The 12,225-nt window shown below is 39.9% G+C and overlaps 2 protein-coding genes across 2 annotated transcripts in view; both read left to right on the forward strand.

Moving 5' to 3' along the window:
* The first annotated feature begins 1,005 nt into the window (after positions 1-1,005).
* Positions 1,006-2,827, forward strand: LOC103473747 (heat shock protein beta-1-like). The gene is made up of 3 exons (XM_008424204.2): positions 1,006-1,539; positions 1,652-1,715; positions 2,146-2,827. The coding sequence occupies exons 1-3, from the start codon at positions 1,161-1,163 to the stop codon at positions 2,300-2,302; spliced, it is 600 nt and encodes a 199-aa protein (XP_008422426.1). The 5' UTR covers positions 1,006-1,160; the 3' UTR covers positions 2,303-2,827.
* A 1,134-nt stretch (positions 2,828-3,961) lies between these two features.
* LOC103473905 (serine/threonine-protein kinase TAO3) overlaps positions 3,962-12,225 on the forward strand; it is an 11,136-nt gene continuing 2,872 nt past the window's right edge. The window contains 8 exon segments of the mRNA XM_074186867.1: positions 3,962-3,967; positions 4,623-4,931; positions 7,756-7,992; positions 8,114-8,242; positions 8,331-8,534; positions 9,156-9,395; positions 9,482-9,694; positions 9,828-10,010. Of these exon segments, the coding sequence (XP_074042968.1) occupies positions 3,962-3,967; positions 4,623-4,931; positions 7,756-7,992; positions 8,114-8,242; positions 8,331-8,534; positions 9,156-9,395; positions 9,482-9,694; positions 9,828-10,010 (1,521 nt within the window).

Raw genomic sequence — 12,225 nt, forward strand, 5'->3', positions numbered from 1 at the left:
CAATCAATCAATCAATCAATCAATCAATCAATCAATCAATCAATCAATCAATCAATCAATCAATCAATCAATCAATCAATCAATCAATCAATCAAGTTTATTTATATAAAACATTTTAGCAACAAGGCATTTCAAAGTGCTAACTTAATTCAAGTATTTTTGTTTGGTTTTTACACATGGATATTTAGTTTCAACGTTTAACAATTTATTCATTCTTGTTGAAGGCCTGTACTGCACTGCTTTAACTCACAAACAGAACACCACACAAACAAAAGATGCTTGGTAAAAATAAATTTGAAAAAGATTTGAATTTCATCTGCACTTTGCTTCACTGAACGTGTTTACCAGACAAGTACTCACCGTTTATCTGACCTAACCTTTGAGCATAACTGAGAAAGCTTCAGATATTAAGTCACTAATAAATACCTTTCTCTCCAAAGGCCTGCAGATGCTTACTGCATTACTTGAACAACTTGTCACCCACAAAGATGCGCCTGTGAAATTCCTCGCTGCCATCTGAATTCACCAATCCCTTCATCCATCACTTTGTCCGGGCTGCGAACACAACTTTAGCCGTGCATTTGGGTATTCTTTGACTAAATTATTTGTCCAGAGATCATCTTATTTTGTTGCTTTTAAGCTCAGTGTTTAGCTTAGTGAGTGGAAGTAACTCGTTTGTTTACTGTGCGACTTTAAATGAGCCGTTGTTCCCTCACATAACAGACTGCAGTGGTTTCTGTGGACAAAGAGCACCAGTATGTGACAAGACTGCAGAGGCCAGAGCTGAATAAACAGGCTGCTTGCTGCTTCCAGTAGGAGTCAAGAGTTATAAATACAAATAATTAGCATTGTCCCTTCCACCCACCGGGGCAACAGAGGAGCATCACCTAGACTCACCATATATCAAGTCATTCTCATGTCTTACATCACGCTTTCTGCTGTGCAAGTGCAACATTGAGTCTGCTGGATATATATATATATATATATATATATATATATACATATATATATATAAAGTGTGTGTGTTCAGCACTGCATGCCTCAGAGTAGCTTTCCTCCTCAGACCTCCTCCTCACTTGTTGTTACATGTGAGCAATAAACTACAGCTGCTCTATTGTTTTGTCAGTGTTGGAGCTGCAGGAGCTGTCGAGCTCAAGGACATGGCTGAGAAGAACAAACTTTTACCTCGTCCCATCTTCCGCAGAGACGTGACCTGGGAGCCCTTCCCGAACTGGACCCAGCCGAGCCGCATCTTTGCTCAAGACTTTGGGCTCCCTCCATTGCTGGAGCCCGGTGACATCGATTGGCTTGACTGGGCAAAGAAGAGGCTTGCTTCTTTCACCTGGCCGGGGTACGTCCAGTCCCCTCTTCTGCCTCCGTTGACCAGTTGCCACGGTGAGCAGGACATGCCACAGGTAACGTGTGGCGTGTCAGAGATCCAAACCGGACAGAACTGCTGGAAAATCACCCTGGATGTCAATCACTTCACACCAGAAGAGATAACAATCACAACCAAGGACGGGTACTTGCAAATATCAGGTAAAGTACTGCTTGGTTTAAAATTACATTTCTGATGAAATCTTTGCAAAAACTGCAATAAAATATTATTCTTAAACGTTGATATTCTTTGAAAAATCGGTTTGTTGTCAAGGAACTCATGAAGAGAGGCAGGATAAGCATGGAGTGGTCTCAAGGTGCTTCAGTCGTAAATACAAGTAAGTTGTCTGACAGTATAATGTATTTCACACGTTATACTGATTATTAGATCTGTTCATGAAACATGTTGACAAATGAACTATAAAAATCAAGTTAAAGAAGCAGGCAAAAATGAGAAAGGAGTATCAACAACTCAATAGGCTCTATATCTTCATATGTCAATAACATGCAGCAATTTTTTCTTTCATTAACTTTTCTCTCAGAAACAAACTGTGTGGTCGAATAAAAATGATTCGAAATCTAAATCTCTACTTGGATTTATGTCTACTTGGATCAGACATAAAATACTTTGCATTTTATGTCTGATGCAAAGTATACAACAGACAAAAAAAAACTATTTGTGCATTTTGTTTGGTCTCACTCAGCAAAACAACGTCAAATGTGAAGTATTTCTGTTAGTTATAAACTGACAAACTGTGTCTGCTTAAGGTTGCCACAGGGAGCAGATTTGCAGCACATCAGTTCGGCGCTGTCTGATGGAGTCCTGTCTGTAGAGGCTCCCGTCTCTGGCGCGTCTGTCAGCAACCCATGCAGTGAGATTGTTGTTCCTGTTCAGATCAAACAGACAGAAGACGGAGAGAAGTGAGCTAAAGACCCGGCTGTGTGATAAAAGAAGAAATAAATTGTTGCGTCAACCTTTTAATGATTGTTTACTAAGTTTGCATGTTTTGAATATCGTAACTTAAAAAGCATCTAGACTATTTTAACATTTTTGTTTTTAAATTTGAAGAACTTAACCCAAATCTTTCCTCTTTCGAGCAAAAAATAATTTAGGTTAGTTTTCTGACTTTTTCAGCCAAACTTGGGGTGAATAATCATCAAAATGCTGAATTGATATAAGATAATCTACAAATATAATTTAAAAAACGCTTCTGGCATCTAAATTAGACAAAAAAAATACATATTTTTTATAACTGTGTTTCAGTGTGTGTGTATTTTCTGTATTTTTTTTGTTTTTGCAAATAGGTCAACACTGACATCTAGTGGTCAAACGGAATACTACATCTCAGTGGTTCAAAAGCAAAAATGCGGTGGCTTCTGTTTAAAAATTGTTTAGAAATATTATTTCATTGATCAGAATAAAATTAAAAGGCAACCTTTGCAACCATCTTATGGAAGTTATCAGGCTTTCAGTCATCTGTGGTGTCTGATATGTGTGGTTTATTGCTACTATTATTTTTGGTTTTCTTATACAATGCTAACCATTTACACCAATCAGTCATAAAATTGTGATCACTTATGGGTAAAGTCAATAACATTGATTATCTCTTCATCATGGCTCATAATATCAGCAGCAAGTGAACATTTTCCCTCAGAAGTGAATCATAAAAATGGGATAGTGAAAGCATTTGATTGAGACCAGTAAAGGTCAAAATGCCGGTCAATCTGGCCTGTTTTAGCAGGGTTATGCACCCTGCACACAAAACAAAAACAGCCCAGGAATGGTTTGTTAAGCACCACGAGCATGAGGTGATAAAAAGAGCAGCAACTTCAGATCAGTCAGTCAAGTCAAACATCATGGAAACCAGACATCACAACGCATCCTTGGGGTTCTGGTCCAGTCCAATCCTCAACTGCTCAAGGTAGTTTTGGATGAAAAAGGTGCACATTTACACCTTTATGTGGTCATAATATTATGCCCGATTTCTGGACATTAAATACAGGCTCTCAACATGTCACTGGTCAGAAGGAGATAACGTCACAGGACTGTCCTGTCCCCTTGTGGTAGTTTAAGGACATAGCAACATACGTCAGGAATGGCAACCAATAAAGCGAAGCAGAAGAAGCAAAAGTTTAAAAAGTTGCAGTTTCACCGTCACATCAGAAGTCAGAGATTAAAACAACGCAGCCAAATTCAGTTCCACTTGTTATTCTCATATACATACAAGCTAGTGTTAGCACTGCAGCACAGCTACATGTTACAGGATGTTAGAAAAGCAACATCTTAAAAATCTCTTCTCTCATTACTTCACAATCTATGGAACTGTTTATGATCTGGTTATTACGAGCAATTGTGTAACTTTAATGACAATCATCATGGTGAAAACATTTATGTTGCCAGTGTTTGTACATTCAAACTGAAAAAAGCAAAGGTTGAAAAGTTTTGTGTCAGTATTATTCAGACATGTTTTTAGAAATCAGATCACATTTATTCTACTTTTTTCTTTATAATACAGTAGTCAGACAGTAGTTGAGACTCCATATAATCCAATTTGATCTTTAAGAAAAACAATGTTACGTTACAATGAAGGTATGTAAGCTGTAAAAAATATTTTTTATATTGCAAATCACTTACACCATGAAACATTATTCTTCTCATGTTACAGACGTCTTAAAAGACTTTTTTTTTGTTTTTTTTAAAGGAAGAAAAGAAAGATCCCTTTAGAAATTACCTCAGCCTTGTTGAGAGGCGCCTGTACTGTTGTGTCTCTTTAAAGGAAGGGGGAGTGTAGGAAAGGGACAGAGGAAAGAGATGAATAGAAGGCACCAGAACCACCTACCATGACCAAGTGCGCTGTAAATGTAGGGCAGAAATTCGTGTGGAATACAAGCGGATCGCTGAACGACACATTCGTGGAAAAATCATGTTTGGATGTGCCTTATCAGAATCAAGTGTTTTTCAACATGGCACCACATTCGATCACAGGAAGACAGGGGAACCATTTTTCCTCCCAAATATCTCCTGCATTTTGAAACGGAAAAGAAGAGAGTCAGGAAGACACATCACTGAGGTATCTTTCTGATTATCCATGGTAGGCTTTGTGTAATTCGATATCATCCAGCGGAGCCGTTTAATTCCTCCTGTTTTCCAAGAGGAGGACGCCAGAGAGAGAACGACTACATCCAGAGGCTGCTCCTTTCGGCGTTGCCTGCAATTGGTTTGGCAATGCCCTTTTCTCTCATAGGAAGGACTTGCACGCAGTAGCCGGGGAGCAAGAAGCGGAAAGGATGCATTTAACGCTGGATGCGTGCTGCTTTCGGGGAGATTCGGCACTGACAGCAGCTCCAGCGGGAAAAACGAGCGCGGAGGGCCTGGGAAGCACCCAGCCCCACTATCTCCTCCTTTTCCTCCCCCCCTGCAGGACCATGCTTGCGTGAGGGATGAGGCCGTGCACAGGGACGCCAGGCCAGAGCTGCGGCCTACATCTAACCAGAGTCGGTCTCTCGACTGCCAGATCTGTGAACACATCACCACCATCAAATCAGCACCTTTGGTACGCTGCGCGCCGGAGCTCCGCCGTTTGCATGAAAATTCGTGCGCGCGTGCGTGCACGGGCGCGCGCAAGTGTCTGTGTTCTCAGCTGTACATCTGTAGTCATGGCAACCAGATCCAGTTAATGGATGAGATCCCCCCCCGCCCGCCCCTCAACCCCCTTCCTTCATTTTTAGTTTCCACTCTGCCTGCGCTTTTATGTGTGTGGATTGCGTTTGTACGGACGAATATCTGCCAGATGCCTTCAGTCACAGCCGTCTTGGTTTTTATTATCAAATGTGAAAGGTGTCATTTAAAATATTCCTGCTATTCTGATTGGAGAGAGGTGTCTTGATCAGCCTTTTGTCAAATATTGTTTTGTTCATCAAACCTGGCATTAAGGAGAAAATACTGCAACAAAATTTGATTCTAGTCAACAGAGCTGACACTTTTTCTGGGCTTTGATGTGATTTACCCGCACAAAGTGGCACATCGTTGTGAAGTGGAGGGAAAATTTCACTTCTTTAGCTCTGATGTGCATTTGTGTTCAGCTCCCATGAGTTAGTTCTTTGTCGAGTTTTTTTTAGGATATGACTATAGACTGAGGTCTTTAAGGATTTTTTTTTCTTTTTGGCTGTCAATTTTAGAAGAACTCCCACAATTCCTCTATTGGATTCATGTAGCTCTGACTGACGGTTCAGAGTTGTTTTCCGCCAGAATCAACATGGATTTTGCTCCTTAATGTTCCCTTTAGTTCTGACCAACTTCCCTGTTCCTGCTAAAGAGCAATTCCCCACAGCATGATGCTGCCACCACCATGTCACTGTGGGGGGTGGTCTGTTCAGGGTTAATGTTTCACCCTTTAAGCTCGACTTCTTAGTTGTTAGTTATTTCTATTGTTAGATGAAAAACTGAACAGTGCACCCTTAGATGGGATGTAATTGTATTATCTACTTCTACTTTAAACTACTCAACCCTGCTACCCTTGACCTGTATGTGTTCCCTTGTCTTTCTAATGATGTTTGTTCACTAATCTTCTCTAACAAAACAGAGGCCTTCACAGAACAGCTTTATTTATATGAGGGTTAAATTACACGAAGGATGACACTTTCTACAGGGCATTCAGAAGGTCATAGGTTGAACTGGATATTATTTGGGAGCAGAAGGGTAAAGGGGACTACATACAAAGGCAGGCCACATTTTTTAGATTCCTCTTTTTTACACTTACATTTTTGAACACAACCATTTTACTTTCAGTTGTGTGGACGCAACTCTGTGACAATAAGCAGGAAAGCAGTAAGAAGATGTAAACACACTGATCGAGTCCCACGATTAGTGAGGTTTGAAAAAGGCCGAAGTACAGAGACCGCATTGAGAATTTTAATAATGAAACAGCAAGAAGACTTACAAAACTCAGAGAAGCATGAGGGGACCGGAGGACAATAATGGTAAATGGAGAATGAAAAAAAAAAAAAATCCAGGAATTTAAACACAGGGGAGTGTGATAGTAGACAAAATGCAGGTGGTTGATTACTAACAGGGTGCAGCTGGGAGAGGAAGAGAAAATGAATAATTAACACTATAGGGGCAGAACTGAGACTCAAAGAAACTACAAATCCGTATGAAAAGAGTGATACTGATCTAAGAGGGCCGTATGCAAAATCACAAGAATAGTTGCAGAAGCTGGAATTCTAAATAATGGACAGGTACAGAAACACATTTCAAACAACAACGAACACAGGGACCAGAATAGAGCATTGCAAAACATGTCAAACAATAACAAGGAACAGAAACAATAATCAACCCCAAAACCAAACACCAAGGAACTTAGCACAGAAAGAGAAAACTAAAAATAAACACAAAAATCACAAGACAAACGCTCTAGGCTCAAGAAAATTCCACACACTTATTTAAAGACTTAATTAAAAGTGTAACTCTGCCAAAGCTGCTTTAAAAAAGTTGCTGCACATTGCTCAGTCAGGGTAATGAAGCCACATTAACCATGTTCTTTGTCGAAACACCAAGATTTTCTTCTGGTGGAAATGATGTCCAATTAAGCAGCTCATAAAGCTTGTAATCTTGCACCTGTTATAAATCACATAACAGCGTTATAAACTATATGTACTTTTTGAAAAGACCATGCAGTTTCATTCTTAGAAATTACATCATCATTGTCCAGTATTTGTGCACAACCACAAATACTTTGTTGAAGCAGATTTTAATTCACCTTCAACTTTGCATCTTCTTTACGTCACAACTGAGATCAACTACAATGAAACGGACCCAAATAAAAGTTCAGCTGTCCCAGTAAGATTATTTGCGTCTTTTAGCTATTTATAAAGTCTCAGAATTATGTTATTTTACTCCTGATTTTGTATCAATCAGGAGAAGGACAGAAATGGCACAATGCTGAGAGTCATGTACATCTGGACAGATAAGACATTGCAAAAACTGGACATTCTCTTTAAGCTGATGAAACAACAAAAGGGAAACTGGACATGGAGGCCGAGCAGAACGATGTAGCCAGAGTTCAGAGCTAAATTTGACAGAAAATATATGGAACCACAAAAGGGGGACTGCGAGGAAGAGAATTCCTCAAAATCTTGCAGCTAGAGTGGGCAATGATGATTAAACTCCATTAAATAAGACTGAAAGCTGAAGTTGAATCAAAACTTCCAGAGAGTATTAGTTTGAGGTTTTACACACTTATGCAACTAGTTTATGGCCCACTTCTCTTTTTGTTGTTAGGTGAATGTGACGGCTACGTTTGAACGTTTTTATTTTGCCTTTGCGTGCCTTGTTTTCGCCTGCTCAGCTTCTTTTCCTTCCTGCGTTCTCCTGTCCAGGGCATCAGGTAGATCCAGGAGCATGAGCAGGACTTTGAGCTGCGGGAGCAGATGTCTGGGTATAAGCGCATGCGGCGACAGCACCAGAAGCAGCTGATCGCCTTGGAGAACAGGCTAAAGGCCGAGATGGATGAGCACATGCTCAGGCTGCAGAAGGAATTAGAAACTCATGCAAACAACACTTACATTGAACTGGAACGGCTGGCCAAACGCCATGTTGCTCAGACGGATAAAGAGGTATAAACAGCAGCTAGTTATGAATGAGCAGGAGACTAAAGGAGTGATTCAAGCCTCGTTTGTGTCTGTAGGAACGTGAGCACGTTCAGGATGGCGTGATTATTTCGTTGTCTGTTCACAGATGAAATCAGTTGCAGCAGAGGAGAGGAGGATACAGCAACAGATTGTTGCTCAGCAAAAGAAAGAGCTGACTGGTTTCTTGGAGAGCCAGAAGAAGGAATACAGGCTCTGCAAAGACAAGATCAAGGATGTAACTATCACCAGCAGCAGATACATTCGTGAGTGAATTCTGCTGACGACATCTCCAACCTTCGGTCCTGTTTGTGCTTTTGTTGCAGGAGATGAGTGAGGACACGTGTGCAACCAAGGAAGAGAAACAGGAACGACTGTCCAGGTACAAAGAAACAATACAGCACTCCCAGGCTGAGGAGGAAGCTCACCTGCTGGCCCAGCAGAGGCTGGTCTACGACCGCAGCTGTCGGGCCCTCAAACGCAGGAGTCTGATCAGGCGGCACGAGTTTGAACAGGAGCAGCTAAGAGAGGTAATGGGACTTTCTGTCATCGTGCATCACTCGGCATTCAGACTGTGAAGGCTGCTGCTGCTGGGTTAGGGGAAATATTTTCTGTTTCCTGAGAAATTGTCTGCGACAAAATTCCATGAAATGATCAGATAAAGCAGTTTCTTGGTAATTTGTTTAACTTTTGCATTAACTTTAATGCGGTACACAGGATAATATTTCTCTGTTACCTTTCACATGTTACTCTTTGCAACTTGAGCGTTGTGATTGCTTTACAGTTTCTGGGAAAATTCCTGTCTGTCTTGGTAAACCTGCTAAAACATTCCTGCAGTACATTTCTGCTCTCAATTCTTTTTGTTAAAATCATCAAATATGCGAACAGAGCAGCTTGTCATGAAAACCTTGTGCATTTAACTTGGATTGGTGTAAAATGGTACACCACCAGCATAGATTAAAAACACAAAAGTGTAAGAAGCGAAAACATACAATTTATGTTTCAGATGTCGAATTTTGTCATCTTGTCGAGGGGGCTTGTCACGACCGAAAACTAATGGCTCTGAAATGTAATGTTGAGAATAAATACATGAATAAATAAGTGCACGAGGGATGAAAAATGCAAAACTGCTCTGAAACATCGTGTTGCAGGAGCTGAACAAAAAGAGGACACAGAAGGAGATGGAACATGCCATGATGATCCGGCAGGATGAGTCCACCCAGGACCTGGAGCACCGGCAGCTGCAGATGCTGCAGAAGCTGCGTGTGGAGCTCCTGAGGCTGCAGCACCAGACCGAGCTGGAAAACCAGGAGGAGTACAACAGCCGACGACAGACAGAACTGCACAGAAAACACACCCTGGAGCAGCGGCAGCAGCCCAGAAACCTCAAGGTATTTGAGAAACTCTGCTTACTTCTTTATTGTTTATTTAAGCTTCATTGCTAATTGGGATTTATATCTCCCTTACTTCTTCACAGACCCTAGAGATGCAGATCAAAAAACAGTTTCAGGATACTTGCAAGGTGCAGAACAAGCAGTACAAGGCTCTTAGGAACCACCAGCTGGAAGTGTCTAACAAAGGCGACCACAAATCTATCCTGAAGAACCTGAAGGAGGAGCAGACACGGAAACTGGCTGTACTGGCTGAGCAGTACGAACAGAGCATCAACAATCTGATGGCCTCACAAGCGGTACGTCGTATCGTAATTTCAAAACCTCCGTTATTCTTCATCTTTTGGATAGCAGAAGCTTGACAATATATAACGCGGACACCAGCTTTTCCCATTTCTCACTTTTTTTTCCCCCAATCGTTTAATTTTCCAGATGCGACTAGAAGCGGAGCAGGAAGGTGAGATCCAAGCTCTAAAACAGCAGCTGAAGCAAGAGATGGAGCTCCTGGATGCCTACCAGAAGAAAACCAAGTCCCAAATGGAGACCCAACATGAGCGAGAGCTCCAGAAACTTGAGCAGAAGGTTTCCATTCGGAGAGCACACCTTGAACAGAAGGTAAAATCAGAGCATGAAATATTTCAGGAGACGTAATCCATGCATGCAGGGTAGCTACAAAACAGGGAATCAAAAGGAACTCTTAAAAACAAATTTAATTCAGCATACTTTCAACATGCATGTATAAATATTCATGCAAAATACTGTGGAACTTAAAAATGCACAAAAAATTAGTTCCTATCATTTAACTGAGGAGGCCATGATTCATAAAGCTTCTCCCCAAACTTTAATATGAAATAGTTCCTGAATATTTTAATTAGAAAACAAACACACCTGTTAGGGGACAAAACTAGGAAAAAAAAGCAAAAACTACAACATCTCGATTGCATATGATTGCAAGATGTACAAATGTTTGATCACTGGATTTTGCAAAAGTTTTCCAAAGTTGCCAGATTGGGAGGAAATCTCTTGTCCATAGTCCTTATCAAACAGATTTAAGTCTAAAGCATCTCAAAACAAACAGAAGTGATCCGGTGAAATATTGTTTTCTGAGAATGATTTTGAACAAAATGTAATGAAGATGTTTTGTGTAGCCCACAGACCTTCCCTAACCTGTTCAAGGAAGCATAATAGGTCATCTTTAAAATTCATTAAAATTGAAATTCATCCTATTGGACCTGCATAATATGCATGCAAACCTCAGTAGAATCTGAGGTTTGCAGGCATTGAAAAAAAAAAGAATGAGCAATACTTTTTCCACAGTTTGCGTCATAAACAAAATCATTTGTTTATGACTCAAACTCGAAAGCTAGAAACACCATAGCTTTCGAAATTTCAGAATAATTAGTGACACGGTTTAATAAGTCAATAGAATTGGAGCTAGAAGAAACAGGAACCACCCAAAAGAAAGTTAAGGGGAAGTCATAAGAAAAAATATTCAATGTCACCATAAATCTAAAAAGTTGCTGTGTCAGCCTAGCTGTTAGGTATTTGGGAAGTCTCAAGCAGTCGGCAAACTGATTCAAAGAAATGTCTGTCGAGACAAAACACAATGCCAGACTTCTATGACATATTAATTATGAAATATATAAACTGCCCTTTTATTATGTTTTGTTGACATTTTAGAAAGTCTTGCTTCTTGAGACGTAACAACAATCAAAATGTGATGACTAAATGAAAGTAGCTGTCACAGTTGGTTGAGAAATATTTCTATCAGTTTCTTTTTGTCATTTGCTATTCAAGCTAGAATTACCTTGAAAGACAGAAAAGAGTAGTTTTCCTTCAATGTAACATCTGTTTACATAGTTTTTAGTGAGAATTAAGATAGCTTCAGGCATCAGACAGGCTTCTGGTTTCAGACAGAAGAGTGACCATGGGGTGGCATTGTGCAGGATAGTGTGCACAGCTCTGCACTGCTGCAATAATTACCTGCTTTAAGACTCTGGTGGTAAGGATTTCCAGATTCGTGAACTTATTATTTGTCCCAATGTTTTTTTTTTTGTTTTTTTGTTTTTTTTTATTAATGGGAACTGTGTTTGGTTGAACAATGTGGGGAGAAATGGTGTGAAACTGTCACCAGGACATATTTATAAAGCCATTCTTCAGTATAAAGTGCTGTCAATTCAGGATTTGGTAATTAGTATTTGGAAACTTAACAAACCGACACCTTACCATGAATTTTAAAAGCGCTCCATTTCAAGGCTAGTTAGCATGTAGACAAAACATGCCCTCTGGTTTTTACTCCGTATGTTCAGACATCAATACTCAAACAGCTGTCATCAAAATAGCTAACATTAACTTTCCAATTGTTCCCCGTACTGTTTTTAGTATATAAGGTGAAATTCATCCTCACAACTTGTGTTTACTTTCACAGAGCAACATTAATAATTTTGTAGCATAAATGCTCACTGTAGTGTTTTGTGCCTCATTAGAGTGGTGTTTTTGTCATTATGTATTTTAAATTCACCAAATTTAATCCCCAGATTCTGGGCTAAAGTAATCTTTTAGTTCATTTAGTTTCTTCTGATTGGATATACAGTATAATAAAATTCTGGAGTGGTTTATCCAGTCTGGACTTGAATTAAAAAGAACTAGAGATTAATAGCAAGGAGGCCTTCCAACTTTCAAGACTTGGAGTTCATCACCAAAGATAAATTGTCAAAATACCAATATATATATATACAAAAAATTTTCTATTATACATAGGAAAAAGTATATATAAGCTTAGCAATGGAAATTGCGCCAACATTTGAGTCAAGGTAGCAATTCTGTAGCA

This window comes from Poecilia reticulata, linkage group LG12, assembly GCF_000633615.1.
Source record: "Poecilia reticulata strain Guanapo linkage group LG12, Guppy_female_1.0+MT, whole genome shotgun sequence".
Taxonomy (NCBI): Eukaryota; Metazoa; Chordata; class Actinopteri; order Cyprinodontiformes; family Poeciliidae; genus Poecilia; species Poecilia reticulata.